At 33.1% G+C, this 24,229-nt stretch overlaps 2 protein-coding genes across 7 annotated transcripts in view; one reads left to right on the forward strand and one right to left on the reverse strand.

Moving 5' to 3' along the window:
• Positions 1-2,428: 2,428 nt before the first annotated feature.
• Positions 2,429-10,925, forward strand: LOC129001196 (mucin-2-like). Its single transcript, XM_054428408.1, has 6 exons — positions 2,429-2,558; positions 3,657-3,687; positions 4,589-4,885; positions 5,691-5,729; positions 9,978-10,564; positions 10,726-10,925. Exons 2-6 carry the CDS (start codon positions 3,661-3,663, stop codon positions 10,739-10,741), a joined length of 966 nt encoding a protein of 321 aa, XP_054284383.1. The 5' UTR covers positions 2,429-2,558; positions 3,657-3,660; the 3' UTR covers positions 10,742-10,925.
• A 440-nt stretch (positions 10,926-11,365) lies between these two features.
• The window catches only part of LOC128999638 (dual specificity calcium/calmodulin-dependent 3',5'-cyclic nucleotide phosphodiesterase 1-like), a 243,717-nt gene continuing 230,853 nt past the window's right edge, over positions 11,366-24,229 (reverse strand). For all 6 annotated transcript variants that reach the window (XM_054426241.1, XM_054426243.1, XM_054426242.1 and 3 more), the window contains 7 exons: positions 23,909-24,049; positions 21,823-21,992; positions 21,073-21,234; positions 20,037-20,239; positions 18,961-19,104; positions 18,418-18,522; positions 11,366-16,205 (listed from right to left, as the gene is read on the reverse strand). In XM_054426241.1, the coding sequence (XP_054282216.1) occupies positions 16,093-16,205; positions 18,418-18,522; positions 18,961-19,104; positions 20,037-20,239; positions 21,073-21,234; positions 21,823-21,992; positions 23,909-24,049 (1,038 nt within the window). In that variant the 3' untranslated portion in view covers positions 11,366-16,092. The remainder of the gene's footprint in view (positions 16,206-18,417; positions 18,523-18,960; positions 19,105-20,036; positions 20,240-21,072; positions 21,235-21,822; positions 21,993-23,908; positions 24,050-24,229) is intronic.

Here is a 24,229-nt window from a genome sequence, read left to right on the forward strand (position 1 = left end):
TGAAAATGATGTACTTCTTTTATCCGCGTTTGAAGAGTATAATTTATAAACCCCTGGTCGAAAATAGCGCAAACAATTAATTCTTTATACACAGATGACGAAGGTACACTAATTTTAGTTTGAATTCAGATTGAAATTTGCACGTGCAAATGAAATGCCTTGACACATGAATAAGACCAGCATTTTGGCTTTAGTCCAAGCTAAAACAGTTTGACATTCGGCCTTGAGGAGGGAGATTTGATTAATTCAGGAACCGGAAACGTCACCTGTTCCTCGTCATCAGGTATGCCAACTTAGCCGTGTTTAAAATAAACATTCATAGGCAAAAATGAATTCAATTAAATTATACTTCACGTTGATGATTATATCATTTTGTGAGCTTGTAAACGTAACTTATATTTTCTTTTGTATGACGGATTAGTAGACCATAACCTTGTTGTGTTTGTTGACAGATAAAAAAATGTGCACGAAAGGTTACAGTTATTTATAAGGTTTTCATGATCATCGTTAAAGGTAATTCTCAAATACAGAACGCCTTAAGTTGAAATTGTTGCAACATGTCTACCATCAATGATGCAGACACAATTTTTTATTATTTAACATTCTGCACAACCTTAAAATAAAATACTATACTTGTAACTACCGATCTACTAACTATTGATACTTTAAAACAAGAAATCAATTGTGATACAATTTCAAGTGTTGAGCATGATGAGCTTCTGTTAACAGTCTAATTAGCACCGCAAACGAAACTAACACCACAAATGGAAATACTTCACTATCCAAAATTAATGCATTATGTTAGTGGCATTGTGAATAAACTAATTATAGTGATACATTACAGACACATTACTATTTTATAAATGCAAATTAGTCATTGACAAGGCTTTTGGTCACCACGTGATTTGCTCGGTGTGAGAGTACACATAACAGTATAAAGTATAGGAGCATTAAGTACTCTTTAAATCCATAAGGATTTATCACAGAAAATGATTAAACTATATCGTTTGAATTTTATTACTGTAATGCCTCTTGTCTGCTTGTTTCTGTCACCATTTCTGTGTTAAGTCAATTGACTAACACAAACATGAACGATTGAAAGAATCATCTAGGGAAGAAGAAGGAACCTAAGACGACAAACATTAAGTTTGTATAAAGAGGACAAAGAGGTCTGCATTTATAAATTCAACTGAACATTGATTATGAACTACTTAATTAGTTCTTATTTAGACATGTGAGGTAGGTAGGTCGGGTGTTATTTGGATTCGTGACTGTATTAAGTTTTTTGAAGTTAGGTTAGATTAGGAAGGTAAATTTTAGGTTGTAAAGAATTGAGTTATTGATTTATGTTATCTCTAGACTGTTTTGCACTGTGTAAATAGTGCTATAAACACAATAAATGATAATTTCTAAAATGCTTGCATTAGCAAGTTATCTTCAAGTCAAAGACTATGTGAATTACACGTATCATTTAAAATGATAGACTTTGAGATACCTGCTCAATCAACAACTTTATAATTAGTTTGGCAAGCTCTCGTGTGGATAATTGGCTTAATCGAGAGCGCAAAAATAGTTAAAGCGATTGGTCCGCCAAGTGGTGTCAAGGTCCGTGACCGTGTGTGTTTGTGTGTGTGTGCGTGTGTGTTTTTACACTCTAAACACAGTTTTGAGAATAAAATTTTGTGAACAACACATTTAAAAGCTTTTGGCAGATCGTAGAAGATTCTCGCAACACTCTCGATGTGTCCAAACTAGTGCCAAATTCACATAGGAAGCTAGACAGAACCTGAACTGTGTTACCGAGATCTGAACCCATATGTTCTTTGGTAAACCTGTTTTTACAAAAAAAAAAAAAAAAAAAAAAAACTATTTAATATGCTCTGTGATAAGTTTTTCAAATACTTTTGAACACACAGGTAAGATATAGAGATTGAGCAAAAATTATCAGGATTTTATTTGCTACTATAGTATTATTCTTAAAATGAGGTTTGACTTGAACCTTATCAAATTTTTATTGATAAGGAAAAATGATACTCTATAGGTAATGTTTTATTATTTGTAGTCGAAGGCTTGGCAATAATTTGACATATTCATTTCAATATATTAATTGGAAATGCACCCCAAACTGTAGACATTTAAATTTTTAGAGGAAAACATATTTTGCAAACTTTTTTTACTTTTCTAATATGCAACTAAAATTAATTTTCAAACTTAAGGTTTTACAATAGGATAATAAAAATCTCCCTAGTGGTAGTGCAGTATCTAAAGTCAATGCTTAAACTAAAGTTAAACAAGTTAAACTAAGTCGATATGATCTATGGCTTCACTTTACCCAATTAATTGTGTTGTAATATTATGTCTCATTACCATATGATTTCTCAAAAAATATGAACACAAATAAAAAATAACCTTAAAACACAACAATACATCTATTCAATACACAAACAAGAATCAAGGTATTAATTAAGTATGAAATTTCACAAGATCTAAAATTATCAAGAAAGTGCTCAAAATTTAAGTTATCATTGCAATTTTGGAGTTTCATCTTTAATTGAAAGGTATGCTAAGTATTTCTAAAGTTGACCCAATCCAAGCATATACTTATTTCTTTGACATAACACATTAGTAGTTGGAAGATAGTATGTTGCTATGATGACAGTAGACTTCCAAGATAACATTATTGATTAATGCAAGCTAAACTATGTCTAACCAAAACCCTAACCAAAATAACAGCTAGTAAATTTATAACCACAAGATTTTATAGTTTAGCAGTGAATGGTCTAAAAATTTCAAACCAATAATTTGATTGTACAGGGTGTCTTGTAAGCAAACAGTTAAACTCAGAATACAGTTCTATGGGTTACATATTTGTGAAGTTCGTGTTTTTGAATAACAAATATTAATCGTTCTTGCCTTGTTTAATTAAAAAATGGCCATTTTTGTAATTTACGTCATGAAAGATGTAAATAATGAAATATAAAATTTAAAATTGGACCAACTTAAAATTTTTCCTAACACAGTTCTATTCCTGAATAAATACTAAGGCTGTACTTGGTTGTATTTACTTATGAGTTATTGTCTTGTCTTATGAGTTAACAGTATATGAAATGAAATGAAATGAAATGAAAAATTCTTTATTTTACCAGGCAAAGTTAGGGCCACATGGCCCTCTCTTACACTTAACCTGACAAACTTAAATATAAATAATTAAAAATACAATGGAATTTCTTAATCTAATATAAATAAATATACATATTTAACACATCAAGAACACGTTAAGCAAAAATTCAATTTATTTAACTAATTTACTAATTTAAAAAAATAGTAATTAGTATAAGTACTGTACGTTGATGTTTGAAGAGTGTTAATAGACATATTTTACTTACTTTCCGTTAATTTAAGAACACGTACAAGAAGATCAAGAAGATACCGGTACCTCACTACTTAGGAGTGCGTATCGTGCTGCGGTTACCGTGGTTATCATAGGTTCTGGCGCACACCACTGGAAGCGCAGTGTAGTTTACCGCGTACGCCGTAAGTACATGGCACTCCCAGCGGTGTGCACCAGAACCTATGATAACCCCTGCACAGCTGATTCTTTTTGTCTATGGAGGTAGGTTGGTATCAAACGTAATTATTGGATTTTTCTGTTGCAGTGTGATGCAAAATTCACAGAATATTGACATGGTAAGTCCACTCAAGTATTAATAGTACCTAAATTAAGAGGAATAATACAGGGTGTTTGTTTTAAGGCAACCCAAATTACAAGAATTTGGTACTATAAGACACTTTTTAACGACCAAACAAACACATATATTGGTATCTCTGATTCCCTTAATTCATTTCCTATCAGCTGGTATGCATTTTCACCTATGAGGTTTGGTGTTATTGTGAAGTTATTATGAATCGCAAACCTAAGTACTTTTAAAATCTATTGTTATTTAAATGGGGAATAAGTATGTCTTGTTTATGAAAATATTTAATATTTTTGTAAAAAAATCTTATCAGAAAAAGTGAAATTCACTTAGTCTAAAGGTTTGTTGCGGTGGGGGTATTTATTAATGGTTCAAAAACGTGCACTTACCTTTTGTGGTTGATTAACCATGGCCATTGATTGCTATTCCATTACACTTCGTTAACAAAACTTATGTGGTTTGAGGGCAAACAATTTAATTCCCTCCACTCCACTCTAATATTGAAACAACAGTCGACCAGCTGATATATACATAAATCCAAAATAAACGGTATCAGCAATCTAACACATTCTTTCTCCCATTGACTTGTCAACAACCTTTATCATGGATAAGCCATGAGAGTAACCGATGTAAAGCGATATGGTCAAATCACAAAAGTCGCATTGACTTTTGAACCGTAATTTTTTAGGAATGGATGGATGCACTATTTTGTCACTTTTAACGTCAAAACAAACACAGATATTGGTATCCCTGATTTCCTTCCTTCATTAACCATCAGGTGATATGCATCATATTCTTGAGGTACATTGCTGCGGCTGTACTGCTGCATTAAAGAAATACAGACGGTTGAAAAATAAATATTCTACTGTAAAATTTAACTAATACTTTTTTAGTCTCAAGATAACCAAATGCCACTTAAGCCTGGTGTCTGGTTGAGAAGAAGAATTGTAAAAGTTACTTATCCTGACGAAAGAATGGGACCCATACAAGATGGGCCTGGTCCATTCCTGGGAGGGGAAGCAGAAAACAAACTTCGTTTCTGTGGCACGAACGAAGTCAATGTTGCTAATGCAGAAACAATTGCAAGAATGGCCATAGGTCTAAAAAAAAAGCTGCGGCTCATTCAGGAGAGATTACATGGTGGCTTTGATCAACTTGAGCCTTTTGATTCAAATATAAACACGTTGAAGGTAAGTTTTATTATGTGTCACGTTAATGTTGTATAGCATGGTTATAAATCTGCTCTTATGAAATATGTGTGGAGTAATTAATTTCTGATTGCGGTATCTTTCTAAAAAATAAAGGATAGTTAAGCACGATAATCCATGTTGTCTTATACCAAACCCCCAATAAAAATATTATACCTACTCAAATTTTGAACAATCTTATAATAAATTGTTTTCATATTCATTTTGAATCCAAAAAGGGTGTTTGGTGTTTATAGACAGTGGGAACAAACCAATTTGATATAGAAGAAAACCAGGCAATTTGATTTGTATATCGTCTTACACACTCATTATTTTTTTACTTAAAATATGCATTGCCTAAGCACGTTTCACCAATGAATACGGGTTTTACTGATTATCATAATTTTCTAATAGGCCACCATTTTGTATTTACTAGGGTTAGAAAGCTGAAATTTCCCTGAATATTTTATAAACATACTTTATAAACTGTGTAAAGTTTCAAAATGATCGGTCTAAAAATGGGCAAGAAATATAAAATCAAACGTTTCAACCTTTTCGTGAGACACCCTGTACAATCTTGGCTATAGAACAGCTGATTGAGCTGAAAAACCAGCAACAACCCGACATCTACATATCAGCGACATTGCTTGATTACCTACCAGACGGCAGCACCGTATTAGTTGCACTTTTCATTAACGTTCTTTTATGAAGAACTGGATCAGAATCGTACAAAAATACTAACACATTGATATTTTACCATCATTTCGGTTTTCGCAGAACAATTAACAACCCATTTGTTTGTTTTAAGGTTTTGGCACCAGGGCAAACTAAGATGTCTAAAAATCAAGTAAGTATCAAGTAATATGTCAGTAAGTATACAGGAGTTCTCACAAAAAAGTCTACGTAGCTCATAGATTTTTTAGGAATACATTTTATCCACAATTCAACTAATAAATTGCACAAATATCTCTAAATAGTAACTTGATTCTCTTCAAATGATTCCCTTGATCAATTTGTTAGCCACATTTCAAAACAATTAGTTGTAAAACAGTATCGAATGTTTTAGTTTGGAGCAAATACTTGTAATAATTGAATCTAATTAAGTTTAAAAATAATCATTGATTTAAAGAGGGATTCTGGAATGCCACTTTACTGCATTCTGTTTTAAGTCAACCCTGCTGATTTATAAACATATCCACTGATTTAGATTGAATGTTACCGCAAGAAAGGCGATGAAAGTATGATGAAAAATAATACTGGATGTAAAATGATGGTTGTATAAAATGAAGAAGTTCAACAAACGGACTACCATGCCAACTTATTGTTGTTGGACAGCCCTCTAATGATCAAAGACAGAGAAATAGTAGAAGAGTCAGATAGTAGTCCCTCCCAAATTTAATCTAGCACAGGAAGTACTGATGTTGTGTGAGATTGGATGCAGGAGGCACATAGTGCTATGTTGCTGTAGAGTTAAATACCCCCGCCGCAGCAAACCTGCCGTCTAAGCGAATTTCCATTTGGCCGAATTGATTTTCAATTGATCTATTTAAATAACATAGATTTAACAATACAAGGTTTAACGAGTACCTAGGTTTGCTGCTACAAGGAAACTAATAAAGTAGTGAGTTTTTAGTAAAATATTTATAGCTTACTATAAAATGAATAAATTTGCCAAGTTTGATCAAAATATATCCATAAACAAGCAAACTACAACATTTTACAATATTCTCCATAAGAATAACATGGGAATTTTAAATTTACCATTTTTTTAGTTTTCTCCGTAACCAATAACCGTACAAAAACACTTTGATATACTGAATTGTTTGTTTTTTTAAGCTCTTTAAGAAGGTTTAGAGAAAAATTGAGAAATTTTGTGTTTTGAGGGTAAGAAGTGAGAAAAACCAATTTTTACCCCATAAAACCCCCCATAAAACCCTGTTCCCATAGTCCGATCATGCTGGATCGCAAACTCATTCAAGTTTATCCTGCCTTACACCTTCAAACCAAATTTCATCAAAATCGGATAAAAATTACTCAAGTTATCGTGTTCACGGACACATATATATATAAATCTATATATATATATATATCTATATATATATATATATATATATATATATATATATATACATATATAAAAATTTGAACGAATGGTGTTTTTGGCCTCTGGGGACATTAAAATGAAAAAGTAAATCGGTCCCGGGCCTAAGTCTTACCATGAGACCTACGGTAATAGCTACTTCCCTATAGGGAAATTCGCTAAAAAGGGAATGAAAGCCTAGGCGTAACATAAAGGAGTATTTTTGTCAATAACAAAACCATAAGTTTTAACCAGATATTTATTTGATACAACATATTTGATTTTTAGACACCACCTGTGGAAGGAGGACAGACAGATGTTGAACGTAGCATGCTGGAGCCTGAGGTAATATGCTGATCATCTCTCACAGTCATTGAGCATATCTATGATCTCCCAAAATCACTGCGAAATCGTAATATCTTCTATACCAACCATCATGATCTTACCATCGGAAAATAAACTAACAGTATAACTAAAGAAACTATAAGCTGGATTTTTAAATGCGATATGTTAATTCGTTTGGGCTGTGAATTCATACCTTTGATGCCTTGCACTGGCAGCGCACTACTCGTTGGGAGTGTGTACACTCACACCGGGGCTGAGTGCAAAAAAATCCAACATATAGATGAATTTTACCTAAAGACAGACAGCTATTTTTTAAATTATTAGAAAATATTAAATACACAATCAGTATCGATAGCATTGCAATTGTTTTATTGTCACCGCTGCCTAGCAACTATTTATTATTATTTTTGCTGATTCCTCTCAGTGTGCATTATTATTGTGGTGAATAGTGGTATTAGGGTATAGTGTGGTGAAAAATAGTTTTGCAGATCTTGATCGTTTTAAGTTCTCGACTTCGTCTCGAACTAAAAAATTATCTAGAGCCGGCAAAACCTAATTTTGGGCCCTTGGTACGAAATATACTATTTTCATCATCCAGCATTCAAAAATAGCCCATTTCCATATTTCTGAGATTTTCAAAAATTTCCAATTTCCATACACCTAAATCAAATAGCGATCAGCTGACTTTTCCTTAATAAACAATACTTTCGCTACACATACAATACTTTGCATCATCAAAGACATTGTGATGCCATTTGATGATGTCAACTTTGACATCATCAAAGTTAGTTAGTGATTTATTTGTTTGTTTTGGCAGTTTTTTTATGAAGTGTACAGCCATTTTGTGTTTAGATTAGAAAGATGAATGGATTACGAAATTCATATATTTTTAAGTTTGACAAAGTATGTGATTGTGTGGCTAAACCACTATCGCTTATAATAAATAAATGAAGGCAAGTTCCCAGACAGGATAAAAACATCGAAAATAGTCCCCATCAAAAAAAAAAAAAAAAAAAAAAAAACGAGAAAGATGTAGTGGGTAACTATCGACCCATAGCCGTACAATCTGTGTTCTCAAACAATTTTGAGGTAGCCTTTCTACGCAGGCTGATCCCATATTTAGAACAACATCCTATCAAATAGTCAATTTGGCTTTCAAAAAACCACAGATGCTGTTTTTGCCCTGCTTACTGCAGTATATAACGGAATTGATTGCTCAGAAGTGGTTTTTGCAGCCTATTCTATGACATGACAAAGGCTTTTGACTGTTTACACCACGAGACCTTAGAAAGAAAGCTGATCAAACTAGGCATAATAGACGAGCCCCTAAAATGGATTATGTCCTACCTAAAAGACAGATCTCAAGTTGTTACGGTGAAACACATGGGTGATGATGGAGTAATGAAGCACTATAAATCTAAGATTCAACACAACATTAGTACCGGAGTTCCCCAAGGCTCGAATCTGGGACCGATCCTCTTCCTCTTATTTGTCAACGACCTACCTGAATCTATACATGAAGGCAGAATATGGATGTTTGCTGATGATGTTTGTCACTTAATCACTGATGTAAATGTTAATAATGCCATTGAAAGAACACAATCTGGCATAAATGAAATGAGTAATTGGTGCTCTGAAAATATGTTAGTATTAAATCAGGGAAAGACTAACCTACTCCAATTCTACAATACAAAGATCCCAGACTTCAGTCCATTACTTAAATTCACTGATCAGAATATACTACCAAGCAATAGCGTAAAATACCTCGGAATCCATATTAGCAACAACTTAAGGTGGTTTGACCATACAGTATCAACAAAATTGCCAGTCGACTAGTGTTGCCTGATAAGAAGACTGGTAAATATAGTTGAAAGAGATGTCCTATTGAAAGTTTACTATGGCTGCTTCCACAGTGTACTATGGAATTGCATTCTGGGAAAACTTTAGTGAGGCAAATAGAACCTTCCTACTACAAAAACGTGTGTTAAGAATTATCTGTAAAACCCACTTCATTGAGCACTGCGAAACTTTATTCAAGGAACTTCAAATACTTACCCTGTCATCAGCATATATATTGGAATCAGCCTTAAATGTTCTTAAATTTCCCGATTTTTTCACAAGAAATAACGAAGTACATAGGTACACCACAAGACAAAAAAATAGTATTCATATCAATCACCGCAGAACTACACTAGCACAGACTAGTCCTCAATATTCAGGATGCAAAATTGTTAATAAATTACCACAAGAAATCAGAAGTTGTGAAGATCAAGTTAAACTCAAGAAAATGCTGAAGATATTCTTATTAAATAAAGCCTATTATTCAGTAGAAGAATTCCTTGAAGAGTGAAGGCCAACAACTAACATGACGACCATGGCTGAAAAAGCTTCCAGTGGGATACATACAAGTATGCAAGTAAGTAAGTAGGCTTTTTCATCGTGATAAAAAGTTTCGTTCCATACTCGGCACGAAAGTCCCATTTCGGGGCGAGATAGTGTATTAGTAGTGAAACATACTATTTTCTGTGAAATTTTGATAGTCAATAGTATTGTTTTATTAGCCTAAAAGGAACTTAAAGATAGAGAAAGACGTAGTACTGTGCCTTATTAAGCTTGTTATACTATTGTCATATTGGAAGTCAAACTATAATTTTCTTGTATGGCTTACAGGGGACAGAAAACAAGAAGCCACAAACTGGTGTAGATGTGAGGCCAAAAACAAACCAATGGAGAGGAAACCAGGGGCCACAAACTTGTGTTGATGTGAGGCCAATATCAAACCCATGGACAGGAAACCAGGGGCCACAAACTTGTGGTGATGTGAGGCCAATACCAAACCCATGGACAGGAAACCAGGGGCCACAAACTTGTGTTGATGTGAGGCCATTACCAAACCCATGGACAGGAAACCAGGGGCCACAAACTTGTGTTGATGTGAGGCCAATATCAAACCCATGGACAGGAAACCAGGGGCCACAAACTTGTGTTGATGTGAGGCCAATATCAAACCCATGGACAGGAAACCAGGGGCCACAAACTTGTGGTGATGTGAGGCCAATACCAAACCCATGGACAGGAAACCAGGGGCCACAAACTTGTGTTGATGTGAGGCCATTACCAAACCCATGGACAGGAAACCAGGGGCCACAAACTTGTGTTGATGTGAGGCCATTACCAAACCCATGGACAGGAAACCAGAGGCCACACACTTGTGTTGATGTGAGGCCATTACCAAACCCATGGACAGGAAACCAGAGGCCACACACTTGTGTTGATGTAAGGCAATTACCAAACCCATGGACAGGAAACCAGGGGCCACAAACTTGTGTTAATGTGAGGCCAATACCAAACCCATGGACAGGAAAACAGGGGCCACAAACTTGTGTTGATGTGAGGCCATTACCAAACCCATGGACAGGAAACCAGACTTATAACCTTCAAAGGTCCTAAATAGTTGCAGGTCTCAGTATCACAATGTTTGCACTAAGTGGAAAATGTACACATAAAAGTGGTTTTTCTAAAATCTTCAGTAAAAGACATTGTTTCTACTTTATATCTTTAATTTCCAAACTTTGCATACATTCAAATCACGATTAAAAAGTTTAAAATTCACTTCAACCCATATTATTAATTTAACTACATCCGTGATCACCCAACCCACCCAAATCGTGAACTTATGAATTGCTCCATTCATAAAAAAAATCTGCTCAATTGGCCAAGTAGCTTTTACGTTTTTGACATCCAATATTTTACATAAAATATTAGTTCCTCCTATTCAAGTTATTTACTTGATCAGACCAGAAGTATTAACAGGTTACACAACCCAGACATTATTTTTGGGGAAATCATATAGAAACAAAAAAAATTTGTATAAACATATTGAAGGCGAGTTCAGGATAAAACTATATTTAAGAATATACTCAGAAGTGATATTACTTTATGAAATGGATATTAAAAAATCTTTAGTTTGAAGAATCTGTTTGTAGGTTTGTAAGTATCACAGAGCTTTTTCGTTTGATAACTAAGAGTAGAAATAGGGAAAAGGTAAAACACAAACACATTATTTGTTACTTTATGTATACAGACTTGTCATAAATATAATTTACAAGTGCAAAATTCAGTGAAAACAACCAAATAAGTACAGACTCGTCTTTTAAACGATATGTAAATGAGTAGCAATAGAAATGTAAATTTCTGAAACTATACACAATTCCTTAACCTAATATCATTGTTCAGCTTAAGGCCAATACAAAGAAATCGGAACGAGAGTTTAGAGTTCCAAAGCAATAGGCCTAGTTATTTACAATTCCACACGTGAAACAGACAGTGGTTACGGTGGAAAATGTCTAACTTATGTAATTAAGGATGACTATTCTATTTCTAATTCTGAAATACCTTTAGCAACGAATCAATCGTGATATGCTCCTTACTGCAAATAGTGAACTTACTGGTCCCTGACGCAATCTAAGCCTACGCCTTAGTGTTTGAGTTGAAAGCTAATACAATCTGAAGTAAACTTTGGAATTTCATTTTTTAGCCTTCGGATTGCCAAGATACAATATAAGCGGTATAAATACCTTTATTGTAGGTAATCCACTTGTAGTACTTTGTAATATGATATTTACACTAGGGACCACAAGAGTCTGTAGTTGGAGGCAACCTCCAATAGCAGACTGGACTAGCGCGTCGTTGCATCATCGCCCGTTCAATAATTTTCGAATCTAATAAAAATATACTAAACAATATTTTCAAATAAGCTGGTATTATTAGATTTGGCAACAGCGCACGGTCCTCATTGGCTCCTTCAAAGTCACGTGGTAAATAGGCTCCTCAAATGCGACTATCGTGAACCGTACTGTAGGTTACTTTCTTATTAGGTTATCAGTAATTGTTACTATTAAATTCTGATGGTAGAGTAGAAAACCAGTTTGTATGGACCGGTTTTGTACAGCTTTTTGGTAAGAAATGCGTTTATTCGGACACGTTGAGAGTTTTCACCCTGTATTGTGTGATTTGATGTAGATTTTGATCTATATCTTAAGTCCGGTTAAGTTTAAGTACGATAATTGATATTGAGTCAAGAAAACCATATCTTCTGACTAAAAACTGAGACTAACTGTACAAAGGGGATTCCTAAATCTCGATGGTGTTTAGTTAAAACGGTTATAACACTTTTAAACTAATATTTTTGCTCTTATTATCTTATTATCTTTATTTAAGTTCTGTTTTCTAGGATGTATTCAATTTTGTAGCCCTTGGTATGAATTGCAAAAGAAATTAATAATCTCGAAGTCAAAATGTGGTAGACAAACTCTTAAATTTAATTGGTGGGAATGAACTTGGCAAATTACCCCGGAGTGGTAAAACTATTCTCGGGTGGGTTTTGAAAATTCGGTAAACTTATCAGAAATTGTAGTAGCTTTCAACTATAAAACAATCACCTTTACATCGTAGACCAATCAGATCCTAACAAGATTCAATATCTATTCTATTAGAAAATGAAATATTGACGGTCACTCCTCTTATATTCACTTTAATGTGTTCACCCTGTGTCCAAAAACTGTGGTTGAAAATCTATTTACAAATGAATACGAAACTAGGATTTTCACTTCAGGCGTTCCACCTTCCAGTATTGAAGAATGAGGTTTGACTCTATAGTTAAGTTTGTCGAAACTGAGAATTTTATCAAAGCTCATAGAGTCATAATGTAGAGAACAATTACTGAAACACAGGGATTTACCTTATGTTATGATTAATTTGAAATACTTTTAATACTTTTTTTTGAAGACAAGAGTCCTAGAGAAAACTCTTTCAAAGCTGTGGATATTACAATATTCTTATTCAAACGTTTGTTTTTCACTACTAAGAGTGAGCTGATATAACTTAACATAACAGGTTTAATAAAGCTATTTAGTTTTATGGATATAGTTAAGAATGTAAAAGAGTCTCAGTGTCGTCAAACATACAAATGAAGAATGTTATTATTTTTATATTTTTTCCTTCTTCTTAATAATTTTTACTTGTTTTCAATTTGGACCGTAAGCTTGTATACCTTAAGAGATAACTATAATATATAAATCTGAAAAGCGTAAATTAAACGCAAAGTTCCAAAGCTTGGTTATTCGACACATACCTAAAACCTCAACAAAATTATAGGAACATCATTAACACTAAATTAATTTAAGAAGTTAACAATATTAAACTTTATAACATTATCTACAAACCCATAAAATTATTAAACTTTTCACAGTTAACGAACATGTACGCTTAGAATTAATTATTAAAATATGCACAGTAGATAACATATCACTTTATAAATTTCAACAAGGTATTAACCTATACGATCAAGCGTTTTACGCACAGATGGTAAGCTGTACATATTAATAGGCCCTATATATTACACAATCCTGGATCACACGAAAGATTTTATTTATATATAGTTTTATTGTAACAACGATAGTAATTTATCAGTGGAACCCGCTCTTTCCAAACCATGAGCGTGTAAATCTCATGCATAACAATGAACAAAATCAATGTGACTGCTACACCGATAAAAAATAAACTGCACGAACACAGAACATTAAAACATCTATTTTCAAACATCCATGATGATGCAAAACTGAAATGTATGTCGTAAAAGTATGATGGCGGTTCTATTTTAAATTTCAATGGAATTTGTGGATTTTATTCCACATATAATTCCATATATAATGTTTTATTTAAATTAATTCTCAAAAAATTATTTTATTCATTTTAAGCTATTCAGGTTCACTTAAACTGGAAAGCATTATGGATTGAAAAAGTCCAAATTATTTTAATCCGTATACAACATTTGGATCTATAGACATAACATAGTAGTCTATGAATTATGAATAGAACAAATTCAACACATGATTATTTCGTTAAAAATTATCAAATCGGATTTTGGTTATTGACTGATTTCTGGGGAAATACATTCTTGATCAACACCCTTAATGTATTGCATGAAGTACGTGGTTGCCAGTACAGTAGTTATGTGGTAGTTATCAGTATACATGTTCATGTATCACTGTTAGTTCAGAATAACAACTGTGATACAATCACAATTTGTATACTTTAGTCACACTGTAAATGAACCAGTGAAATGCGACCAACATGTAAATTGTCCGCTTTAAGGTAGGGATTGCAGGATGCATTTCTTTTAAATTCTCAAGCTAAAAAGCAAAGAATAAAAGTTTATCTTAGCAGTTTATCATATTGGCAAGGAATTGGGTAAAATATTAAATATGAAATATAAGGAAGAACTATAACATGAATAATTTGATAGTGTTGGACAAAGTTTTTTTTCACATTATCTAGCACACATTATCCTCAGAAATGGTAAGTTAAACTCTTGCAAAAATTACAATTAAACAAAAAAAATATTGTGTTGTGACATTTCAGTTTTGTTCTTGGTATTATTTACACACGGATACATAAAGATTATAAGCGTACGGTTTCGACCAAAATATAAAAATACAAATTTAAAAAAACCAATCACTCGTTCTTAATCGTTATCTTTAGTATTTTTTTCGAAAGTTCATAATACAAAACTGATTGTTTCATATACAAAGAACACGAATACTTCCTGTTGCTTATAGCGGATAGAATCAATTCTCTTAAACGGAACTAACCAAGAAACCAGAGCTTTCAGCATTGAAAATAACCCCTAAACTTGTTAAGTCTTAAAATTACATTATTTAGAACGACCCTAAGTACATTTCGTAAGAGATATATTTTCTACAAAATAGCTCTGTATATACTATGAAAAGCTGGTGTTCTTATTACCACTCTAAATGCACAAGTGAAAACTGGCCTTACGCAAACGATAACGGTATAATATTGCAGGTAGGAAAATTACAACGAGAATCTCTAGTTTATGTACAAAGGAAGCTGTACAGTATTACTCACGATTATGTAGAAAAGGTTTTTTAGGAATAAAAGAGTGATTAGAAAGTTGTTTTCAAAGTTAACTAGTAAACGATTAAATTTAAAAGACAGTTTATTATTTATATCGATGAGGACAAGGTATTAAAATGACTAAACTAAGCTTGAAAGAAAGTTTGATTCGTAAACCCAATTTTTACTAGCAAATACAATTTTTGCATGCCACCTGCTGAAGTAAGTCTTTATGTGAACTCTATTTTATGAAATATCAATACGACGATCTTAAAGTTTGGTCTATTGGCCCTCGTCACATTTTTAAACGTATACAGCAGGGCTACTTAATTAAAGTAGGAGAAATTATACACATAGTTATAAACAATGTTGGATGAATTATCAAAATGTTGAAGAAACGAGAACCACACTGCATTTCTGGACTTTCGGATAATCTAAGTGTACTAATCAAGTGTATCGTATTAGTGACGAGCTATTTTATTTAATTACAGTACCTTTTTCATACCATTTTGCAGTGGTACACAACAAAACAAACTTAACTAAAAAAAAACAACGTTTAATAGTTTTACTAAACTACTTAAATCTTGAAATTTGTCTTTTATAGCGTATTAAATAACAAATCTGAAAACTACAGAGAGAGAAACAATGAAGACTTTTTACAATAAAACTTTGTACAATGCGATTGAGAACATAGAAAATTCACTATCTTACATTGTTCAGGCTGTGAGAAGAAGAAGTGCATGAATATATCAGCCTACTTGATATCAGTCTAGCATGGTAGAATATACACATTATACATAAGCGTCAAGCGGCTTAAGGATAAAGCTACACCATGGTACGCAGCCAATGGACGAAGGCTGTTTTGATGCTATTCTTCAACCTTCCCCTCGCTTTTCTGACCCTCTTCTTCTTGTTTTCTCCTTTCTTCTTCCTCTGCTTCTGCCGCCGCCGCCGCTTCTGCAGCTGCTCTTGCTGCCGCATCTAAAAACAGTAGGAATTAGTCTACTAAAGTAGTCATTTTTGATGTAAGATATTTGTCATCCTTTTTTGCTTTCGCAGTCTGGACTTTTAGTTCAGCTTCATGCCTTTTTATGTCATAAGGCTGATATAATAAAAGATCTATTCCCAAACTCTATTTTGGAACAAAAGAAAAATTTATCTAAGGTCCATTATTCACTACTAAATTGTAAAGCTTGGTTAATTACGGCGGGCGAAAAAGGAGGTAAACCCCTTATTGTTTTGAGTATAATAGATAGATTGATGTTTCTACTCATTAACATAAAAACAAATAGTAGTGTTGAGAGAAATAAACTCAAACTATCTTTCACATAAGAGGTAGATATCTTCCCGAGGAGGAATTAATAGGAAGACTACAGGCTTTCGTCGGATGCCCGAATCTGTAGGGTCTATCAATGAAACAACTGTCTGGGGTTTGAAATTTTTCGACTTTAGGTTTCGGATGAAGTGCTCGTGGTATCGGCCTGTCCCTGTTGGGTAAGATAAGATCTTTCCCATGGTGATGCAAAGTTTCATAGCTTGTACTGAAATTGCATATCCACTTGTTGGGAACATGTCTCGCATCATATGTGAATCTCCTCGTCTACATAACGTGAACATTTTGGTGACCGAATTGCTAAAGGCTAATTGAATCCTATTAAAGTGGAATAAATTTGGGCTATGTAATATTGTATAGACAAAATTCTTTTTGTCTATGGTAATATGTTTTTTTTTAAAGGTTATAGAAAACCTTTTCCAAGGAAATATATTTAAGTAATTAATATGATTGTCAAAGGAGTACTTTAAATAATAAGACTACTTTAAAGTGTAGTGAAAGAGATTGAATTCGTATTCTGGTATTTGCAAATGATTTCAAAATTGGCTTAGTCAAGGAACTCTTCTTTCTCTAGACCACTCAGCTTCTTTTGAAATAGACCTTCTCTTTCCTGAGTGATTTCTTTATATTGCTAAATACATAATTCCAATCATTAAAATAAATTAAGTATTTTGTATAAATAATATTATAGAGTAATAATGTTACTAGACATCGTTGTAAGTTGAAATAACTTTTTGTATGCAGATTCCGTTTATTAAGATTTACTAAAATAATAATAATTTAAGTTTATGTTGTTAATGTTGATAAAAAACATTTAATAAAACATTTTTTTACAAATATGTACTTTCAGATGTATTATTACAACGAGAACGCAAATTCAGCTTTTTAAACTTTACTTAATCACTTTAGGTATTAACTTTATACATATACAGAATGTTCCGTAAGGAAGTACTAATATACTTTGAACAGGTAAAATAAGGCAAAACAAAATTAAAATTAAGATAAACATTTTTTCCAAAAACGCCTCAAGATATTTACAATAATTTAATTTAATTTTTTTAACTTATATCTTAAAAACTATATGCCATTCCTATGAAATTTGGTACCAGCATACGATTTTAAGAAGCAATAAGTTGATAAACAAAAAACTACATATTTTTTAAATAAAATAAATAATTTTTTTTTTTTTAACGGTGACTGTTTTATTATTTATAACATCTATATAAAATAATACTGATTTTATGAAAACTGTTTTATGGAACTTTAAATAATCATTTAAATTTATATACCGAAAACCGAAGTAAAAAATATCGAATTATTAATAGTTGAGAAATCACATTTTAGGGGCAAAATTAGACACGCTGTACCTGCTTGGCCTTTTTTGTCTAGCCAGTAGGCCTGCAATAAAAAATCTTGATCTATAGGCTATTTACTATTTTCAAATTTGTAACTTGGCATTGTTTGTTAGATGATCTTACAGTAAATGGTAAATAATCGCGTACTTGAATTTTTTTCACAAACCCAACCAATCTATAGAGATTTAAGTTGTACAAACTAAAAACGATATTTTGAAATCCAAGTACATATAATTTCAATGGTTATTTAAAAAAAGATAAGCATTTCCTAAAACCATGTACACAATTTTATAAGGAAATCTTAAATACTTTTAAAGATATCAATTAGAAGTACAGCAAAAAAACAAAAGAGACGGATATTGTTTCAACCAGAAGTTTCAGAAAAATTTACTTTTTAATTTTTTTATCGTTATCCATTAAACATATTTCTGAACTTTATTGCACTTACCTACGAGACACCCGTAGATAAATATTTACGAGTAAAACTAACAGATCAGATACATACCTATAACTGCTCTTTCTTTCCAAATCTTCTTGTTTTCCGCGAGACAGGTTAACCAAGGCTTTTTTATTGTGAATGGAGGCGGCGCATCATCACAATTGATTTGTTCTGGAAAATAAACTAAAACTGTATATATAAAAATATTAATATTTTAGGAAAACTGTGACAAAAGGTACTCCTTACAACTTATTATAACCTGTTATTAACTTCTTATAATTTGTAACATAAATTTTCAAAATTTTCTAAAAATAATATTTTATTTTTTATTTTTTTTCTTCTTATAATTTGTAACAATTGACAAATATACTTGTTAAACTCTATGCTTAATATATATAGCTTGTTTGAGATAAGATTGGGTAGTAACGTGAGATCTAATTACCCAATTTGAATTCAGACGTGACCAGTACTCGTTTCTTTCTAAGTGAAAATGCTATTTAAGTTTATATTTTGCTTTTAAGTGTAAATTAGAAACATATATTGGACTTGATACTTACACTGGAATGATGAGTCTATTTAGCATTATTCAAAGTCAATGAGAGTACTTACCATGATGTTTTCTCGTGTCTTCCGAGACTGACACTGATCTCTTGACTTCCTTGGCGGCCGCAGGGGCGACCACGGGGGCGAGGATGGCTTCTAACATGTCACTACAGACTGACATGCTAGGGTCCACGATGAACTCTATGAAACCTGCAACAAAAGTGGCAAATTCAGTTTTGGCTCTATGAATATTTTTATATTTCCCACCTTCACATCACTAGGACTCTACGTTCTAGCCCGGAACTGTTTTACACATTATTTCAGGCTAGTCCTAGAGGGTCGTGGCATTATCACATAGATACAATCAATTGATTGGCGGGATTTGAACCCAGGACCTCGGGCTCCGAAGCGCCGATCTCTACCACTAGACCAGCTTAATCCCCACTGAAGACTTGCATGTAGAAGAATGGACGCAGCAGTAATAGGTAGCATAGGTTCATTTAATAACATGAAGTTTATCCTGTTAAGTGTTTTGTGTCTTAGCCACAACTTCTTACTTTTAACTGAGTGGTTATATTGCTCGCCTTCAAACCTGAAGGTTGTTGGTCCGATCCTAAGCGATGCTGATTTTTGATAGTTTTGTAACATAGTTTGTTCAAATAATGATGTAATATGACGAAAAATTTAGTTTATCATAAGGGCAAAATGTGTCTTTTAAACCCACGCTCATTTTCCTTCAGTAAAACTTGAACTCCGGTCGAAAGGAGTCACTTTAGGCCATAGATGAAATACAGTATGTATTAGTCTAGATTTTAATTTAGGCAATTCTGAGCAATTACTTGGTCAACCACAAACTTTTTCATATTTTACTACGGTCATAAGGATGTTCTCAGAAAACAAGAAACATATCATTCAAGCCCCGCAAGGTTAGGTATGGCTAGGTTATGTTTAGGTTAGGTTAGGTTAGGCTAGGTTAGGTTAGGCTATGTTAGGTATATGTTTCTTGTTTTCTGAGAACATCCTTATAACCGTAGTAAAATAGGAAAAAGTTTGGGGCTGACCAAGTTGACAAAGTTTGGGGTTGACCAAGTAATTGCCCAGAATTACATTAATTTACGATGAAAGTTTTGTTTCCTACAAACCTATTTGAGACTCCGCGACCAAGGTGTTTTTCCTGTCACAGAGAGGGCTGAATGGAAGTCCTAACTCCTTCTCCCGGTCTCCTTGCAGGAAGAACTCCTCCAGTAGGAGCGACGTCCACTGGAAGTGCAGATCCCACTTCTTGGCAGGATGTGAGATATCACAACAATGGAGAACTAGAGATAACGCCTTTGCCTTGTCAATGCTGCCATTAAAAAAAATATTAATAGGTAATTTAAAATTAAAAAGAGTAAGGATGCAACTAGTAGCCTGACCCGTACGTTGTAATGAGGTGCGTACCTAGAATTATGAAAAAAGTCCTATAATGCTGATACTAAAACAGTAATAATATTACGTGATTGTAAAATTTCACATACTCGTAGTATCACTAATAAATTATGTCACTATACAATAAATAAACTTATTATAATGAAAATAGTTTTACAGAATATCCACCTGAATAGGACATTTAAAAATAATTTCATAAAGTAAACAAAATTACCATTTTGTAGTAAAAAAAAAAAATCTGAGACATAGTTAAACAATGAAAAATGTTATAAGGGAACAGTTATTTTATTGGTAGTTGTCTGAATTTTCAATGTCCTATGTAATTGATTTATTCTTCTTGTTATTATTAATGCAATTGGGTTATTCTATGCAATTTCTTTTAGTTTATAATAATGTAATAAACAGAACAATTGTAAATATTTTTTCTATGGACTTTGCGTGTTAGATTTAGCAGGAGGAAACTTGTATTCTAAATTAATGTTAAACATGATTTTTTAACCTTTTCTTTGGAAATTATAGTCATAGTTTTACTCTTATATTAGTTTAATAGATTGTGAAAATATTACTTAAGTTATAAGTTCTGTTTCCTAGGACAGATTGTTTTTAAACTCACTGAAATATTTCAACGCTAGAAGGCATTTATTGAGGCACAATTCAAAACAGTTTGGAAAAGGTGCATTTATATTGGTTGATTCTTAAAAATTTGTATTAAATTATATACAATTGTGACCAAAATATTAATTTATTTACCTTGGTTCTTGAAGAGAAAGTAAATTCTTCATGTTCTTGAGTTGGTGAAAATGACAGCTCATATCCGTTGCCAGTACTGTTTCTATCACTAAAGATCGGAATTCCCTGTATTCTTCTCTCGACATATTACTCAAAATATTGCAATCTTCTTCTTTAAGAACCCTACGACATGAAAACAAGTTCAGAAGTGATGCTGCACGACCCAAACAGAACAGCAAAATTAAAACATTCAAAATATATAAATATAAGTAATTCAAAGTCCCAGTTAACGTATTATTGGTTCCCCCATATGCAAATAGTATTTTGAATATAAAACTCTAAAGCTAATTTTAGAGGTAATTGCTTTAATACGTTGGAATTAAAATGTGGAACAGAAGAAGCGGAACACCTCCATAGGAGGGCAACCTGTTGATAAAAACGCCTTTATTTCCGAGCGTTTCTCAGTACAATTTAACTGTTTTACAGAGTAACTAAGGTTTAAAGGTTTAAAGGTAGGACTAACAGGCCTACTACTGTTTTATGAAAAGAGTTATAATTTCACAAGAAGTTACGGAAGGAAGATAGAGGCCTAGTGGAAATATGGTCGACAAACCAGGTGTATGAGGAAATAAGAAAGAGGTCGGTAGGCACCACCTGAGGTAACCCAAGTTTTTGTTTAAATTATTATCACACGCCGGTTCTTATAACCTATTTGAGATTATTTTCGCATTGAAATATGTGAGAGTTTTTGTAAATAAACATGATTTTTACCTGAATGAGGCACTGAGGTGGTGGTTCTCTAGAACTGCCTTGTCGTTGTACAAGAGCGCCGTGTCCGTTCCACTCATGACGTGGAAATTGTTAGTCGTCCCCGTGTGTTCGTAGTCGTGTATTAGTGCAGCGATCAGTGTGGCAAAGATTTCTAGGTCCGTCATCCAGTTCTGCAAGTAGGGATCAGTCAGTAAAGCTACGAAGATGATCTTACATTCTACACTCAAAATTGGGTTAAAATACGCTAGGTGGCGTCTCCATTTCAAATAATTGATTAATTGATAAATGTCGAAACGAGAGAGTCAAAATATATTAAATAATAATGTCAATATTATCCACTCGGCTGAGAATGTTTTACATTCCTTGCAGTAGAAGCGTGAGTTTTTTTTAGCATGTTCATTTCCGATTTTTGTATAAATTTGTAATTTTACCACTTAAATTTATTGATGGCAACTATATACACTTATTTCATGATTATTTCCAACTTGAATTATTAAAAAAAATAATTTAACCTATTACTGTCTTGATTTACAAAATAATACAGTAAATAAGAATTTACTAAACCAAAACAAAAACAATCGGTTCGGACAAACTATAAGTGACTATAAGAAAATAAAATGTTCCCAACTTGTTTTATTCAACTTATCTTTAACTTTTCAACAACCCTTATCATGGGTAGGTGGTGAACTATGCCTTTTTTGGGGGAAATCACAAAAGTTGTAATAGCTTTTACATCGTAAATTCTTTCAACAGGTTGTGCAATTTTGTTAAACATTAAAAATGGGAATCAGCCTACATAGTAAATTTTAATTGAAATCGTTCTAGCAATTTTTTTTAATCAGTTTTTATGGGGATTTATAGGGGGATCACTGTAAAAATCTAAATATAAAAAAATGGACTAGTACTTAAATACCAAAATTATTTGTCAAAATCGAATCACATATTTAGTCTGTAGCTCTATTCACATGCACATACTCACAAACATCACTTTAAAACATTGTTTTGGGGTTCAGGAGTATGTTCACCGAAACTTCAACTCAAAAATCTTGACGAAAACAGTACTTTCTCCTTATTGTATTCTCTTATCTTATTCTCCTTTCCCTCACTTTGTAACTTCTTTGTAAGAGCATCAGAATGTAATGGCTTGACCAATTGATATGAAATTTGGCCAAAAGCTACAAAATACTGAGCAGAATGTTTTGGTAAAAAATATTTGCAAATTTCCTTCTGGATTTTATTTTACGGGTCACGCAATTTCGCTTGTTATTTTAATGTAAGTTGAAAGAAACATTATATTGGGCTTATGACATATGGGTTTATCTTGTCTTATTTAATTAAGATAAACATATATTAATTGTTTGTAACTGTTTTGTTTACATTTCAATGTTACTTTCATCCTAGGTTAAAGTTAGTTTATCAATGGAAGTAACAGTTTTGCTATATTTGTTTTGAGCATGGCTCAAAGACCACGTCGTAATATTGGTCGTCGCACCAATAATGCAAATATTGTAAGATAGTGGCGTCGTGAACAAGAAGAACCAGATGAAGCAGTGGCGGAAGAAGCTGATAATGATAGGCAGTTAGCTAACCAATTCCAACATGAATTAGATGCACTACAATTTTATACTTGCACTAAGTGTCATCGCCAACAACTAACAGCTTCAAACCAAACACCGATTTGTTCGCGTTGTCGTTCAAATGCAACTAAATTCACGGCGTTAAATAATATGGATGAGTCAAGTGTCTCGAACGAATTAAGACCTGACGATCGTAGAACAAATGTTGATTGCACGAGTACATCCTGCTATGCCCATTTACAAAGTACAGTACAAGCAAATAGTCAGGATGGCCAGTTTCACTACAAAGGTACAGTGAACTATCAGATAAATTTGTCATTCTTTAGAACTTAAATAATATCGGGCAAACAAACGGTGAATCTGTTGAATGGGAACATATTGTAGGGTGTTAGCTGCTTTAGCCATTGACAATCTTTAAATAATGCTTCGCTCATTTATGCGTCTAAAGTGTAACGGCAGACCACCCTAGTACTATGTAGGGGGGGGGGAGTAAAAAGTGCAATATTTACCATGAGGCCTGTTTGACAGAGCATATAGTGGACGGACTGGGCCACGTCGGCGGCATGCAGATTGTTGTGGTAAGGGTTCCCATACCTCAAATACCCTTGTTCGACCCTGTTGAGGAAGTTTTCTATTGTCTGAAGACTTATCTGTTTGGGACAAAATAAAAACATTAGTGCAAGAATGCCTTGATCATAGGTAAATAAATATATAAACACACATTTGGAGTAGGACACTTGTTAGAAAAATGCCTGGTTATGTAAGGTAATGGATGTATGTATAGGTCAAGGAAAAAATAATTAGCCTATTGTTAAAATGGATTAAAGAAA

This window comes from Macrosteles quadrilineatus, unplaced genomic scaffold (genome assembly GCF_028750875.1).
Source record: "Macrosteles quadrilineatus isolate MER2022 unplaced genomic scaffold, UCM_ALF_1.0 Scaffold_8__2_contigs__length_117827958, whole genome shotgun sequence".
NCBI lineage: Eukaryota > Metazoa > Arthropoda > Insecta > Hemiptera > Cicadellidae > Macrosteles > Macrosteles quadrilineatus.

Excerpts from the sequence above, each read along its gene's own strand:
- LOC129001196 (XM_054428408.1), top strand. The coding sequence starts at position 3,661 with ATGCAAAATTCACAGAATATTGACATG. Across the intron at positions 3,688-4,588 it reads ATTCACAGAATATTGACATG|TCTCAAGATAACCAAATGCC; the intron begins GTAAGTCCACTC and ends ATACTTTTTTAG. Across the intron at positions 5,730-9,977 it reads CTAAGATGTCTAAAAATCAA|GGGACAGAAAACAAGAAGCC; the intron begins GTAAGTATCAAG and ends TATGGCTTACAG.